The 17,324-nt window shown below is 43.0% G+C and overlaps 1 protein-coding gene across 6 annotated transcripts in view; it reads right to left on the reverse strand.

Moving 5' to 3' along the window:
- Nucleotides 1-17,324, reverse strand: part of POC5 (POC5 centriolar protein) — a 72,221-nt gene that overhangs the window by 32,886 nt on the left and 22,011 nt on the right. For 4 of the 6 annotated variants that reach the window (XM_054032830.1, XM_054032834.1, XM_054032831.1 and 1 more), the window contains one exon: nt 959-1,109. In XM_054032830.1, coding sequence (XP_053888805.1) covers nt 959-1,109 — 151 coding nt within the window. Of the gene's footprint in view, nt 1-958; nt 1,110-8,834; nt 8,920-12,472; nt 12,683-17,324 lie in introns of those variants that run through there. The other 2 variants (XM_054032829.1, XM_054032832.1) reach the window with 2 other exon arrangements.

Consider the following 17,324-nt stretch of genomic DNA (forward strand, 5'->3'; position numbering starts at 1 on the left):
CTTCCTCAAACTACTCTCACAACAGCTCTCTAACATGAAAAGCTATGTTCTTAGGAAAAGTCAGTACAATATGTTATAAGATGAAAGGGAAAATGATCCAAGGTACTTTGAAGTAACACATAGCACTGGTTTCTTAGGTTTAAAGTTGTCAGTTCAAAGACATCCGTGGAAGGGTATTACCAAGTGGCAATACTTGGTCATTAGCATCAGAGAAAAATCTCATATTCTCATGGATGTAAGTGTAAAGGAGTCTATTTTATTTTGGTGTCATTTGCTAGTATCTTCACTTCTTAAGAGAAGAACATATAATCTCATAGTATGTATTTGAAAAAAATTGAAAATACTTGTTGTTAATGCGGACCACATCTTAATAGAGTGTGCTTTGTGGACCACCTCCCCTCCCATTCCATATTGCAAAATATTCCTATGGAAACTATGGCATTCACCCTCAGGAAAACGAAAACTATTTATGTATTTTTAGTTCTTTGTTGTGATTTAGCAACCACCAGCACCATGCAGCCAGCCAGCTTTCCACAAACCATCAGGAGTGCTCCACAGACATTGGTTTTGGGATCGCCTTTTAGTAGAACTCCCTCCTTAGCTTATTTTCTCACTATTACTCAAGGCAGATTTAAGCTAAAGAAAGATATAAGGCTGACCGTTCTTTAAAAATGTCAAAATTCCCTAAAAACTTAAGACTAGACAAACAATGCTAAAGGCTTTAACTACATCACAACACTTATGTTTTGAACTCCAGAATAGCAGATATTTAAAAGAACCTGTTATCACTAGTTTTTTTCTTAAAGTAACCAAGTTTGCATATTATATCAGACAGTGCAGTTCAAATTATGCAATCACCAGATACTTTTATCAGAGTATCTATTTATGTTATGAAAATTCTCTTTATACTCAAACAGAAAAACATTTCCCCACACCACCACCACTCCCCACACACTACCTGGAGTCTTAGGGTGATTGATGACTTCATCCATTAAATTTGAAAATCTGTCATGTGCTGTCAGTTCTGCAGCAGACTCAGACTGCCTCAGGACACACGGTTCAAACTTTGGAGTCACTACGGCATAACGAAGCAGCTCTTCATATTCATCCTGTCACAACAGGATGATAAATAATTATACAGCTACTGTCATCTTTTTTAAAACACAAACACAGGAAGAAAGGAATGAAAATGGATATGTTAGCTTTTAAATGAGAGTTTTGTATCACATGGCAGAATAATAATTTTACTTATGTTTTCATGGCTCAGCTGTTTCCCTTCAATTTAATAGGCAGAGTTAATGATTTAGCTCCCTTTTATTTCCTATTTTAGAAAGCCCATACTGTATTCTAGTTAATGCATTATAACGGCCACACAGTACACATTCTAAATAATCCTTTCTAGCTGAACTAAAATTACAGATCTTATAGGAAGCACTCTAAATTCCTTTAAAAAACAGCATAAGAGTTGGACAAATATTTCTTCAAATCACTTACAGTAAGTTATCAGATGGCCTACTACTGCTTTTGTGCATCATTCTTATTGTATATGAAGAAATATAGTTTTATTCCTATCACAGAGGTGCCAATGAGGAGTAAATCAGGTTTCAATGTTTGTACAATGAGAATATATTTGGGAGGAATTAAAAATATGAGATTTGGTTGTTTAATATCTTCCCGTCTAAATTTGATTTGAATATTCTCACCTACATTAAAATATTTAACTTTTGTTGCATGTTACATTTATACCTTATTAGAAAAACAAAGACCAATCTAGCTTCCCACCACCATCATAAACTCCAGAACTTGGACTGTATAATTTTCAATGTGTGTTATTGTAGCATACCGGAAATGGGTTTTATCACTTTACATAGTATGCAAGCACCTCTAGTGAAACTGTGTTCAGAAATCTGCTATGTATTATAGCAACCCTGCAACACCACTATAGTTGAGGTCGCATCACAACTCCTGTTTAAAGGTTGAGCTTTCTGAGTCCTCTAACAATGAAACGCTAAATTGGATTCCCTTGAAATTTGCTGTGACCGGAGTACAGGGAGATGTCAAGGAAATGACAGCCCAACCAACAGCTCAAAGCTGTTAGTAAACTAACAACATCACTATTTACTCCTACTGTCCCTTCTGTTTTAGAATATCAAGGCACTACACAATACAAATGATAAATCAAGTTTCATAGCAACCCTGCATGGTGAGTTGGGCAAGGATTAATTTGACCAAGGTTAATGCATCTGCTCAAAATCAGACAACAAGAAGGTAGCAAAACACACAGATGCAACACAGATGTTTTCATTTCCAGTCACATGGTTTGGCCACACTCTTCTTCTCCTCACTGTTATGCTGCTTAATATGTACATCCCGAGCACTCAAAATAGTCATACCAAACCCAAGGGAAAAGTAGAGTATATAGACAGTCCTCTGAAGTCCTCATTTCTCTCAGTAAGACCCCATTAATTACTTGCAAGAACACATGACAGTATATCCAAACTGATCCAACATGTAATATCACAGAAGTATCGCTCATGTATCTAAAACAGTCACCAAATTTATGGCATGGAACTTTGCCATAGAAAGTTACAGGGCAATGCTGACAGAAAGGAAGTTTGTGTTATTTTTTAAATTGAAACAAGCAAAGAGCAAACTATGAGATTTAATGTGGACTATGAACATTTTAAGTGATTTAACCAAAAGGAGAAGCCTCTATCCTATTCAAAAAATCAAAACAAAAAAAACCCAACCCTGTCACTGAAGTGCAGAGGTGGCCAACAAACGTGAAATGTGTGTGTATATATATATATATATATATTAAAAAAAAAAAACAAAAAAAAACGCCCAAATGGTTTAATGTTCACATGGATACAAAACGTTATTCCCCCCCTCCCCCGTCCCCTAAATATCACTCCAAAGCTATTTCAGTGCTGCACATCAACTAAAAAATCCCACTGGAGCATAAAATTGGCTTCTAGAGGTAAAGTGCTGGAAACTGGAGGTCAGACAGGTTGGGACTATTTAGCCTAGTTTTGCAATATTAAAACATTAATATATCTGAGAACACAATAGACCCATTATTCTATGAGATGGGAAAAACCTATAACAGACAACTCAGCAATAGCTGAATATTAAATGATTCCACCCCCCCCCCTTTCCCAGCTTTTACCAAAAAGGTTAGCGTGATCGGATGACAAATGTAGTGAACATCAGTGTAAATGGGTAGGATCTAAGGCTAAAAGAGGGAAAGAACAAGTTAAGTTTACTTAGACAAGCTAGATGTTTTCAAGTCAACAGAGCCTGATGGAATACTTAAGAAACTGGCTAAAGAGATCTGAGCCATTAGCGATTATCTTTGAGAACTCATGGAGGATAGGAGAGATACTAGAGGACTGAAAAAGGGCAAATGTAGTACTTATCTATTAAACAAAGGGGAAATATAAACAACCCAGGGAATTATCAACCCATCATCTTAACTTCAGTACCCAGAAAGAAATTTGAGCAAATTAAATATTCAACTTGTAAGCACCTAGACATAAGGTGATAAGTAACAGTCAGCATGGAGTCATCAAGAACAAATCAAGTCAAACCAATCTAATAGCCTTATTTGACAGGGTAAGAAGCCCTGTGGATGGAGGGAAGCAGTAGATGTGATATATCTCAACTTTAGTGAGGCTTTGATACTGTTTCACGTGACCCTCTCATAAGCAAACTAGGGAAATATAACCTAGACAAACCTACTATAAGGTGGGTGCATAACTGGTTGGAAAACCAAACTCAAAATAGTTATCAGTGCTTCACTGTCAAGCTGGAAGGGCATATCAAGCAGGGTCCTGCAGGGATCTGTCCAGGGCCTGGTTCTATTAAATATCTGCATGTAAAGATACACTTATAAAGTTTGTAGACAAAACCAAGCTGGGAGGGAGTGCAAGCACTTTGGAGGACAGGATTAGAATTCAAAATGATCTTTACAAACTGGAGAAGTGGTCTGAAATAAATAAGATGAAATTCAATACGGACAAATGCAAAGTACTACACTCAGGAAGGAACAATCCACTGCATAACTACAAAGTGGGAAATGACTGCCTAGGAAGGCGTACTGTAGAAAAGGATCTGGGGATTATAGTGTGTCACAAACTAAATATGAGTCAACAATGTAATACTGTTTCAAAAAAAAGCAAACATCATTCTGGGATGTATTAGCAGGAGTGTTGTAAGGAAGACAAACATTAATTCTTCCATTCTACTCAGCACTGATAAGGCCTCAACTGGACTAGTGTGTCTAGTTCTGGGCACTACACTTCAGGAAAGATTTGGAGAAAAACCAGAGGAGAGCAACAAAAATGATTATAGGTCTAGAAACCATGACCTAAAAGATAGAAAAAAATGGGTTTGTGTAATCTGGAAAAGAGAAGACTGAGGGGGTACATGGTAACAGTCTTCAAGTATGTAAAAAGCTGTTATGAAGAGAAGAGTGATAAACTGTTCTCCTTATCCATTGAGGACAGGACAAGAAGTAGTGGATTTAAATTACAGCAAAGGATATTTAGGTTAGATAGTAGGAAAATCTTCCTGTCAGGGTACTTAATCATTGGAACAATTTACCTAGAGAGACTGTGGATCTCCATCAGTGGAGATTTTTAAGAGCCGGTTAGACAAACACCTGGCAGGGATGGGTTAGATAATACTTAGTTCCGCCTCAATGCAGAGGACTGAACTAGATGATCTATCCAGATCCCTTCCAGTCCTGTTTCTAGGATTCTAGTGATATAAAATTATTCTGCTCAACTGCCAGGGGCAAATTTGTCACATACACATGGGAAACATGTAGTGTCAGCTATAGGTTGTCTTAACTCAGGAAGTTCCTTCGAGAGGAAATGTAGCCAAACTCCAAACCTATAGACAATGGAACTCCCTGTGCCTGTATCCTATAGATAACTAACTACTTAGTTTGCAAAACAACAAGGGTGGGGGGCAAGTAAATGAACAATAAGGGGTCATAAGAGGGGCAGATACATGTAGCTTGCTAATTATGTATGGTAATGATGGCAAATTTTGGCCAATCAGAGCGATAGATTATCATAAGCAACTGCATATAATGCTTTGGTGTAAGTGTTTTCTTTGTTCTTGCTGACTTATGAGCTGGAACCCAATTGCAATTGACATAAACGGATCGCCCCTCCCGTGGCTCCTTGCTTGGCTAGCTATGTCCGTCTCTCCTTATTCCTCAGCTGGAATGGACAGAAATTTCTATGACACTAGGATTTCAAGATTATTTTTTTAATCAAGACTCTAGTAGTTCTAAGAAAAGCAGCATCAGTATATAGATGTTAAGTATCTCTGTAAATTTGACCCATAGTGACTGTCACACTAGACTAGACTTTGAACCAACCGTAAGGATGATTATGATCTGTATGTTGACCTCAGGACCTGCCTGATATTCAGTAACAATTTAATACAGACACAATCCTGTCCATTTTCAGAGCTTGTTATATGGCAATGCCTTTGTCTTATCCTCTGACTTAAGTGTTGGAAATATGGATGAATTGTCCTTGCTGATAGGCTTTCTGATGGTGGATTCAACAAGAGGCATAGCTATATATATATTATACACCCACACACACACACACACACACACAATACTATATACTATACTTGGGGAAGAAGCACATGCCTTGCAAAGATGAATCCCTTCTAAATCTATAGTTCAAAGGGACAAATGTATAGATGCCCGACAGGTAGAAACGATATCAGCTCAACCTGAGAAAAGGGCTTCAACATTACACACTTGTTCCACTGAGTGACTGAAAGCTAGGATGCCTCTCTACCAACTGGCAAAACCTTATTTTGTCACTAAAATTAGCCTATTTTGGCTACATTCCTATAAGAGAAAATATCTGTTCAAACTCCATAAAACAATTGTGGTTTCTAGTGGCTTTAAGAAGCAAGAGCTACATTAAGGACCAAGCTTATATTGTAGTCCGATTTCTGATCAGGGAATGAGGTGCCATTAGATTGCATTTACTAATGTTTAAAACTTAAACAGCACCTTTCACCTTTAAAGTGCTTTACAAACCTCTTCAATAGCACACTGTACCAACTGTAAAGCCAGGGGAGCTCTCTAGCTGACCTGTTTTAAGGTTTCAGAACAATACAGACTCAGCCAAGCAGGAATTTAAGTCTACAAATATTTGAAAATGTTAACTCTGGAGATGGAGCAATACACAGATATATAACTAGAAATAATGGGATTACATTAAGAAAAAGAAAATGTCCTTTCATTATCAGACTCAACTCCCCTGTACTGAGATGTAGCTGACTGTAGAATAGATTCTCAAGGGATGCGATAGAAGATCCATTGTTTGGGACAATTAAAGACAAGTTCGGATATACGGTTTCTGGAACGTAAGGTTTCTGATAGGACACTTGTATTGTAAAATCTTTGTGTGAACAAAGAAGGAAAGGTTAGAGGGGATGAAACCATGTGCCAATTAGAATAGACATAAAATAGTTCTGGTTTTGGGTGGGTACTGAAATCTCCCAAAAGCCAGTCATTTTCAACCTCCTTTTCTGAGAGGGTGGACATGCTTCCTCCCAGATACCATATCAATGAGCAGTCACAAAAAAGGTGGGGGGAGGAAGTATAGTAACACCTGAATGGGCTGACATCTTTAGACCATAGACCTCTGGAGTGAAATCCTGACCCAACAGACATTAACGGCAGTTCTGCTAGACTTCAACGTGCCACAATTTCACCCTGGTCAGCAGTGATGCATCCTCATGCCATCCTGTCCCACAGAAGGTACAGCAGGAAAAAGAGAGGGATTGTAATTTATTTTGTGGTTGAAGGTACATATTTTGAAAATATCTCTATACTAAATAAAGGAGAAAGTTGAATCTTTGTTAGTATTGAGCTCATGTTATAGGTGCTGAAAAGATCGAAAGATTAAGAATACAAAAAAAACCTCAACCCATTCAAAACATACATTTTCTTTAATGAAAATAATTCTTGTGGATGAAAAAGACTGGTGATGCTGCAAATCCAGGTGAGAGCTCAAACCATTCTCTTCTAAGCTTTCCAAATAATGTTGATCCATCCTTAGCCATGGCTGTAACTTATGATGATTTGAGATTTTTTGCACAGTTTGTTAGTTTTGTGAGATTTTTAACTCTCTCTATAGCTTTAACAAGCTGCAAACTACATTTTGAATATAGCAGCTTCTCTGTGCACTTTTGCCTCCACGTTGGCCTACAATTCGAAAGGTAGGTGGCAAAGGGCTAACAAAATAGGGCCACTGACTCAAGTATTTGACCACTCAAATGTAATTGCTCTACCAAAAGACAGGCTCTCAACCTGGAGAACTAGTTTGTCAAGGGAGAGATCCTCCTAGCAACAGGATCAACAGTTGGCACTGGCCAGGAGGTCACATGATAGAGGGGCTAGAAGGTTATAAAAAGACAGGAGCTGATCCCATAACTCTTCAATCACTTTTCACCAGCTCAGGCTGAAAAGATCTGCATGTAGGAGCCTCATAAGGTATGGAGAACCCTGCCTTCCTGAACACAGATGGACCCCAAAGACTCCCAAGGGAAGGATGAGCTAGTGAGCAGCATCTCATTTAGGATGTTAGCTGTTTTCTAAATGATATGTGCTCTTTGGTTAACAAATAATGCACGAGTGCAATGGTGTTAGAATATTGAGCAAAGTGTCTGTTACATGCCACACCTACCATTTGGCCTGTTGAAGAAGGAATCTGGAAGGCTCAACGATTTGGGCAGAGTTCAGGGAAAGGGTATATTTGAATTACTAGGATATCGTATGGGTCAGTGCTGGTCTTTGGGGCCTGAGGCAAGTGGGATGCAGGACTCCATTTCCATGAAGGGGTAGCAGAAAGTGTACAGGAAGTGTGCCAGAGAGGCTAAGGGAGGAAATAGTGCTCCAGCTGCCTCAGACCCAGGAAAGCATATAGCTGAAATAATAAAAACAACCATCCAAAAGACATGCCAGAGGCAAGGCTAGTCACGAACTAAGACATGGGGACAGAGAGGCTTCACTGGGGGAAGAATGCAAATGCAGAAGACTGGGTATTTTCGGGGGCATGGGAGCTGGGCAGACACAGATAAATATCAAAGAAGGATAAGGCAGCAGAAAGGTAAGGACAGCCAGAGAAGTACTTGCAGCATGACACTGGGGGAAAAAAAAGCAAAGAGAACTTTCTGGGTAGAGCGCTGGCTGGAAAAAGAGGCTTGGAATATCGAGCAAAGAAACTGCCTTCTGTTTGATTCCTATTGTGTTCAAGGAAATGGGACTATGTACATCTTTGTAAATAAATAGGATTGCACCAAAGAAACTACTAGCATCGTTTTTTCCTCCTAATGTAAACAACATTCAAGATCTTGAATATTGGTTAGCCACTAGAGTCAAAAGGCAGAATGAGGCTTTCTACCCTTAATAGCCGTTTTATTGTTTTAATTTGGTAATTCACACCTGTAAGAAAGCAGTACTTTTCTACTTTTGGGATTAATGTGCTGTCTCTTAAGCTTAGTCAAGACACATGCTCCATATATTAATTTTTTTGTGTGCAGTTACATCAAGTTTGAATCTTTACTAAGCAAAAATTAGCAATGTGGTTATTTGCTTATTAAAAACTCAAATTTTGCTTGTATTCTCTATTTTGCTTCCTTCCATTAACATTTTTATTTCTCTATTGTATGCCTAAAATAAATAAAAATTAAAAAAGATGAAAAAAGTTATCCACAGCATTTCTTCACAGTTACACTTTGTCAAATAAAATGCCGTAAAAGAGGTTCAAATGCAATTGCTTCTGTCCTACCTGAAGATCTGAAGAGACAGAACTGCCTCGATCTGAGTCTTTTGGCAAAACTGGACTTGAGCTTTTCTCCTCATCTGATGACATTCTGTACAAATTTCAGAGTAGCAGCCGTGTTAGTCTATAATGCATCCGAAGAAGTGGGCTGTAGTCCACGAAAGCTTATGCTCTAATAAATTTGTTAGTCTCTAAGGTGCCACAAGTACTTCTGTTCATTCTGCACAAAGACAATTCTATAAAATAGCAGAAGCTGGACTTCATTTTCTAGTTACAACAAATGATTGTGGCGCTTCCCTAAACAAGGGAGTTGGGTAGGATAGACCCTATGTAGGGACCTGGGACGTGGAGCAGTCAAAGGACTTGAGGCCCAACAGGAAGAAAGGTGCTGACGTCCCTGCTGGAAGGCAGTAGATTTTGTGGGGCGCAGAAAAGAATGGGTGAATAAACAAACGATGATTGAGTCAAGTATGAATTTGTGAGTTAGGAGGACTGATTAGAGAGTGTATGACAGGGTGGTATGGTTATCTGGTGTGAAGGTGAGGAACAAGGTATTAGCTGTGTCTGAGCAAAAGAGAACAGGAAAGTTTTGTCTAGAGTACATTCATGCAAGTTGTTTTATAGGCAGGGGAAAGGGTTGTGTATAAAAAAACCTACACAGACAACAGAAGAAACTGGCTGTCTATACTAGTGAAATAAAGTACGAAAAGAAAACAAAGATATTTTCTGATAGAAGTATAATTTTTAATTTGCCAGTATTCATTTAAATTTTATCATTAAATTGGCAGAAAGTAACCACCTTTAAGTATCTGTATATCCATTCTGGTTTTCAAAGTGATGAGCAATAGGTAGCGTCTTATTCCCCTAGTTATGTGTAGTAACATGGATGGAAGTTGTGTTTGCACATTAAGAGTGGGGAGACTCCATTACTCAGGCTAATTGATCATCCAGTATCGCTTAAACAGTTTCAGGGTTTATTTGGGGGTGGGGGGGGGGTTGTGTGTGCGTGTGTGTGTGTGTGGAAGGGGGGGACAAAACAAAACAAAAAAAAAAAAAGAGGCCGTTCTTGCACTACATAAACTTTTTGCCTCTAGTATAGTTGTTTTTTACTTTCAATACTTGCAGAATTTAAGTAACTTTCCTAATTTTCTGGTGTGCGGAAGAAAACTACATAGGCAGAAATCATGTATGCAAAGATTTCACCAGAATGAACTTTTACACAGCCAATAAACCCATAAATCTAGTCATTTGATGTAAATGTTGTCAGGGCTTTACACACTGCAGAGAGCAATGCTACAATAATTCACTTTATAAAATGGATTTAAAAATGGGAGCACACCCTAGTTAATAATTCCAGGCCCCAATCCTGCAACTGACTCTAGATGGGCACACCCTTGCACTCACCACAGAGCTCCACTAAATTCAATGATGCACAGGCATGCTGTCAGGGCCCAAACTCATATTTGTGGAGGATAGCACACACAGACCTCAGAACAAGTTAGCCACAATAGCCTCCAAGATCAATACAGTCATGTAAAAAGATAAAGAAAAGCTTTAAGCTACTTTCCCAACTATGCTTTTGAATTTGTTTTAACTAATTTAAAATCTGTTAGAGAGACTGGACACCCTAGGATGCTTAATCCCTTGCTGAAATTCACACTTTTGGTTTCTCAGCACTCAGGGTGACTGTTGTGGATACTTCAAAGACAGGAGATGCAGCATGTCCTGCCTTTGAATTATCCATGACTTGGGGAATGGAAAGTTACACTCAGAACAGAGAAATTGACATTTTAAAAATGCTTCAAAGGCAATTTAAAGGCTGTGATTGTTTCTGGTCCAAACTCAGAGACAGGACTGCCGAGTCCCCAATTAATGTTAGTGCCCAATGTGCCATAAGCTATATAATAGCTGTTAATATTTATATTTTTTATATATATATATATATATACACACACACACACACACACACACTCACACAGAGTGAAATTTCAAGTATTTGCTAAAACTCTTCACTGTGCATTTTGTTGTGCAACGAAAACAATTGCAAGATTTGTCGGTTTCAGGTTTGGGTCATTTATTTGAAAGAAAAAAATCCAGTATGTCTTAAATTTTGGAATTCTCTCAGTTTATATCCAGAGAATAGATTTCACAACAGAAACCGACAGTAAAACAAAACAGCAAGACTGGCTTACTGCATTGAGATCACTATTTTCAGAAATCAAGGTCCAATTAGGGCAAAGAGTAACTTATTTGTTTTGATTTCAGTGGGCAAAGCACTTGACTTTAAGTGAGGATCTGAGTTCAGTTCAATGTTTACTTTTCTTTGGTAAGCGTAGTATGTTGCAAATAACCTGGTATTGACACAGCTCTTAGCAGGGGCATCTTTCTGTAGGTTAGAAAAGAAAATCTGTCCTCTATATATAAGCCAGGGTTCACCTCATCTTCCCCCCACCCCCCCTTACCTCACCTGAGTTTGCAAACACAGGTGATATCTATACTATTAAGTTTTGTATTTGGACTTTCCAAGTAATGGTCACTCTACAGCTTCCACCATTAGTACCACCAATAGAGTTGCTCCAATGGTGGGTGAACAACTGCTACAAAGGGCACTAGTGAGAGCAAGGTCAGACTGAACAATAATACTGCTGAGATGTGCAGATTGGGAGAAGCAACTGGGTCTTCAAAAGTCTCTGGTGAATGGGGAAGACAGGAACAAAAAACTGAGAAAACAGGTTAATGACTCTCAACAAGGAAGGGGATTATTACTGTATTGAAATATGGGATGGAAGGTCACATGTTCAGTGAGGGCCGTGGATAACTCCACAAGTAGTCATGTTGAGGGCACTGCTAATAATTGCAAGTGCTACCCACAAAGCTAACTGTATAAGGTCATAGATAATAATGTGGGGGATTTGACAAAACTGAAGGAGTGACAGGAGTGTGGAATCCAGGAGGAGACTCATCTATTCACAGGTGTGCAGGGGGAAGTGTTAGGATTTCAATGAAAATCTCCGAGTCACAAATGGACATAGAAGTTCAGATAAAATTACAAATACGCTAATTGTGTTCATGTATAACCATACATGGAGCTAGGTTCAGTGGGGGTTGTGAATAATGGGCAGGTGGGGAAGTTCAGCAAGGACTGTAGATATTGGAGCAGGGGGGCCACAAGGGTTATGAGGCATGATGGTTAGTGGGGGCTACAATTATGGGGGATGGAAGGGGATCAGTAGGAGCTATGGGTCAGTGGGGGCCAGGTTGCGGGGGGGGGGAGGGAGGCAAGGGGCAGTGGTAGCTGTGGTTATGGGGCAGGGAGACACAGGGCCAGAGGCTATTCGAGGAGGCAGAGGAGCAGTTGGGGCCGTGTCTATGGGGGAGGGGCGACGCAGAAGGGCCCGTGGCTATGGGGCGGGAGGCCCAAAGGACAGGAGAGGCCGTGGCTATAGGACGGGCTGGGAATTAGGGGCCGTGGCTGTAGGGCAGTAGCCGGGGGGGAGGGGTGGGAGACCGTGGCTATGGGGGGGCCTGCAGGCTCATAGAACTATGGAGACTCTCCACTGTATGATGTACACCCGCCCCTTTCTCCCCCAGGGAGGCTGGCAGGGACTCAGTCTCCCCTGCAGGACCCCGCGAGCTCCCCATACCTGCGCAGCTCCCCGCCTACGGGCTCAGCCTCCCGCGGTGCGGCCCCGGCAGACTCGGGAGCTTGACAGTTTCAAACTGCCGTCGGTAAAAGCCAAAGTCTCTGAGATTGGTTCTGAGTACTTTTGTAAAGCACCCGATCATTGGATAGCCGTTTCGTAGCGCAGCCAATCACTATGTGCGCAATTAACGCGGGGCGGGGCTCACAGGTAACTGCCTCCCCCATCGGCGACCTGTCGCTGCCAGGGCGCCTCACGTCTGGGAGTGGAGCGCTCTGCCCGTCTCTGCTCGGCATCGCGTGCCACGTGGGTAGGACTGCTTCCGCCCGCTGATTGGCCAGCGATGCTGCCCGGGCCGGGAAGGCGGGTAGTGAACGGGCAGTTAGCGTGAGGGTGTCACGTGAGCAGGGCCGGATTTCTGTTGCCGTCAGTGGGTTCAGGCACGTATTGTGCGTGGCTGACGCTAGGGCCGCTCGGCCTAACGGCCCCGGCTGCCTGGGACGCTCCTGTCAATTGCAGAAATCCATGATAAACCCACCAGCCCGTCAGGGGGCTGCCCGCACTGGTGCTCTGGCCTGATCCAGCAAAACACATACAGGTCACCCCAGTGTCCCTTGGTTCTTTTAAACCCTCAGAAAGGACAGCTGGGGTAGAGAGACTGGTGCCCCTCTGGTTCTTACTGTCAGTGTAGCTCAGTATGTTGGGCAAAAGCTACATCTTTGGCATTTGGAGCAAAAACACTCCATTGCGTGTGACCATTGAGTGGCCAATAGCAGTAAGTCCTGGGGCTATAATTAATAGAAAGGCTGTACTTGCATATAATAGGGAATATAGAGAGTCCCTTTGCCCATTAGTCTCTTTGTTTGTCCTGATACCATTTAAATCATGCTTTTTGTAGAACAGCTGGTGGGGCGTAAAACCGCTCTACACTAAATTATAGCCTCCAGTTTTGCTGGTGACAGCTACACCATCTGGTGTACAACAGACACATGTCCAACAGTCTAGCCCCGATAACTTATGAAATAGACATGATGTTTAGCCTGACACTAACTTGTTGACTGAAGAAACATAGCTTCTAAATGTATAAACTTAGAGCAAATATACACAAAAATATAATATACTGTATTTTATTTTAGATTTTTATAAATATTTTAAAACCTCTCTGTTACTTCTAGATGCTTTTAACACGCACTAAAATACACTTAATCAAAACAAAAGCAGCCAAACCACCACAAAACTTCATCCCCAGCAATAGTCAGTCCACATCCCAGGGGTGAAAGTAACTTAAAGGATTTACCAGTACTCCGGAGTCCTTAGGAGGGGCGGGGCCTCAACCGGAAGAGGCGGGGCCTTTAACTACCCAGGCACTTTAAATCAGGATTTAAAGGGGCTGGGGCTGTGGTACCAGCAGCTGGAAGCCCCGGGCCCTTTAAATCACCCCCGGAGCTACCAGCTGCAGAGGTGGCTAGGAGCCCCGGGGATGATTTAAAGGGCCTGGGGTTCCAGCTGCTACTACCACAGTGGAGCCCCGGGCACTTTAAATCACCATCAGAGGGGGCCCGGCCTCTGGTGGAGCTTTACAGGGCCTGGGGCAACAGTGCAGTAGCGGCAGCCAGGAGCCCCTGGCCCTTTAAATCACCACCGTAGCCCTGCCTGCCGCTACCCCAGGGATCCAGCAGCGGGGCTTGGGTGGTGATTTAAAGGGCCCCAGAGGATAGCAGCAGTGGGAGCCCTGAGCCCTTTAAATCGCCACCCAAGCCACGCTGCTGGAGCCCCAGGGTAGCAGCGGCAGCCAGGGGCTCAGGCAGTGATTTAAAGGGCCCGGGACTCCAGTAGCCGCTACCACCCTGGGCCCATTAAATCGTCCCAGGAGCCCTGCTGCCGGAGCCCTGGGGTAGTGGCGACGGTGCTCCGGTGGCAAGTTAAAGGGCCCGGGGCTGTAGTGGTGGCCAAGCCCCTGGCCCTTTCAGTCGCCGCCGGAGCCCCGCCACCACTACCCCAGGGCTCCAGCAGGCTCTGGGAATGATTTTAAAGGGCCCGGGGTGGTAGCAGCTGCCGGAGCCCCGGACCCTTTAAATCGTCCCTGGAGCCCTGCTGCCGGAGCCCTGGGGAGGCGGTGGCAGGTCTCCGGCGGCTATTTTAAGGGCCGGGGCTGTAGCGGCTGCCACAGCCCCAGATCCTTTAAATAGCCGCCGGAGCGCTGCCACCGCTACCCCAGGGCTCCGGGGACAATTTAAAGGGCCCGGGGTGGTAGCTGCGGCAGGCGCCCCAGGCCCTTTATATCGCCACCTGAGCCCCGCCGCTTCCCCAGGGCTCCGGCAGCAGCGCTCTGGCAACAATTTAAAGGGCCGAGGGCTCCAGACGCTGCTGGGAGCCCCAGGACCTTTAAGTTGCTCCCAGGAGAAGCCAATCCGCGCTGATACGGTGCACAGACTCTTGCCAGTATGCCATACCGGAGCGTACCGGGTTACTTTCACCTCTGTCTCATCCTCAAAATAAAGTCTACTCCCCATAAAGATTTCCCCCGTCAAGTCCTTTCTGCAGTGTTCCTTGGCTGCCAGAGTATCTTCTTAGAGGCCATTGCATCTGGGTGCAAATAAGAGAAACCCTAAGGTCAGCTCAGGATCTGGAGAGTGTAAATGTGGGGTTACATGCACCTTTGCTTCCACCAACCTCAGGTCCTGTGCCACACAGAGCTTGATCTGACCCACCGATCTGGCACATTATTTTAGCCAACATCTCAGATAGCAAAGAATTAGTGTGTCTCATGAGAACTAACTCTTGGAAAATTTCCTTTCTAGGAACTCTTCTTTTAGCTTGTCAGTGGGGATGGGATCTTTTCTTACCAAGGCACACACATAGTTATTGAGACTATGTACATTCATTTGCCATGTCATCAATCGAATGCTGACTAAAGAGATTCAGGGACTCTGTTGTAGTATTAGTTAAATTTAGTTTAAATATTAATTGGTTTTGCTCTGAAATAGGAGGTAGGGCAGCTGAAGAGTGTAAAAGGTTTTCTGTAAGGGGTTTTTCCTTGCAGAGAAATGTATAAACAGTAGTCGCAAACTGATTTTCTCTGACAACTATTTTCATTGTGTGAGGTTTGCACAAGTGATAGGTAAGATTTATGAATGGAAAAAATATATACTCTCTGGGATGGATGAGATTCTAGAGCTGAAACTTTAGAAAACCAGAATGAGGAGCTAGAGCAAGTTTGCAATTAATATTTTAAAATATCCACCGGTATAGTTTGCTAAAGTTAATGGGCTGGAGAGGTTATATGATGCACCAATTATCTTTTTTTTATTTGTTACACATTTTATCAGATATTTTCCAATGAGGTTGTTCATCGTGAAATATTAGATATATTTCTTCTTCCTTCCTTTTCTCTTGTCTCTCCTATTTTCATCTATATTTATAGGATTAATTTGTTATGTATAGTGTCTACAACGTGTTCCATTGACTTCCAAACATAAAGACACAGATCTTACCATGTAGGTTTCAGAATTTGAAACAAATAGCTGACTAAGGATAAGGGGAAAAAGGCATAAATATAAACAAAGTGGTTATTGTGGTGATTACATATGTTAGATAATATGTTTTATTATCACAGAAATTTTTTTAGATACATAGATTATCTCCCAAGTTTTCACTTTTCTTTATGTATCTTTCTTTTCTCCCCTCTAAAACCTTTAATTCTAACTTACTCTATAATCTCTCATTCTTTAAATGAATATTAGTATTGTCATACCAAGTGGTAAGTAATTTAGAATGTTCAGTATCTTCCCAATACTAAAGAGTCCATGATAATATAGGGTATGTCTACACTGCAATTAGACACCCACTGCTGGCCTATGCCAGCTGACTCAGGCCTCGGGCTAAGGGTCTATTTAATTGCCCCTGACTGCCCCCCGCCACCCCATCCAACCATCCCTTCTCCCCGTCCCGATAGCCCCCAGAATCCCTGCCCTGACTACCCCCCTCCACCCCATCCAATCCCCCCTCTCCTTCCTGACTGCACCCCAGGGACTCCTGCCTCATCCAACCATCCCTTCTCCCTGTCCCGTGATGGCCCCTGGAACCCCTGCCCCTGACTGCCCCCCGCCACCCCATCCAATCCCCCCACTCCTTCCTGACTGCCCCCCGAGGACCCCTGCCCCATCCAACCACCCCTTCTCCCTGTCCCCTGACTGCCTCCGGAACCCCTGCCCCTGACTGCCCCCCATCTAACCCCTCCTCTCATTCCTGATGGGCCCCCTGAGACCCCTGCCCCCATTCAACCCCCCTGTTCCCCACTCTCTGACTGCCCCAACCTCTATCCACACCCCCGCCTCTTGCCAACCTCCCCAAACCCCTGCCCTCTATCCAACCCCCCCTGCTCCCTGCCCCCTTACTGCGCTGCCTGGAGCACCGGTGGCTGGCAGCGCTACAGCCGCACCTCTCGGCTGGAGCCAGCCATGCCACCACGCAGCACAGAGCACCGGATCAGGCCAGGCTCTGCAGCTGCACTGCCCCAGAAGCTCACAGCCCCACCACCCAGAGCATTGCGCCGGCAGTGGAGCAAGCTGAGGCTGTGGGGGAGAAAGGGGACAGCAGGGGAGTGGCCGGGGGCTAGCCTCCCTGGCTGGGAGCTCAGGGGCCGGGCAAGAGGGTCCTGCGGGCTGTATGTGGCCCGCAGGCCATAGTTTGCCCACCTCTGATCTATTGGGTGCTCAATTGTTATCTTACTGTTTTCTACACATTCTTATTGTCCTGCAAACTGTTTTAGGAATCAGAGCTTGATTAAACTCTGAATCTCACACAGATATTTCCATTTTAGATTACATAAGGTTGAGAAAATTCAATATATTTT

The sequence above is a fragment of the Malaclemys terrapin genome, chromosome 6 (genome assembly GCF_027887155.1).
Source record: "Malaclemys terrapin pileata isolate rMalTer1 chromosome 6, rMalTer1.hap1, whole genome shotgun sequence".
Taxonomy (NCBI): domain Eukaryota; kingdom Metazoa; phylum Chordata; order Testudines; family Emydidae; genus Malaclemys; species Malaclemys terrapin.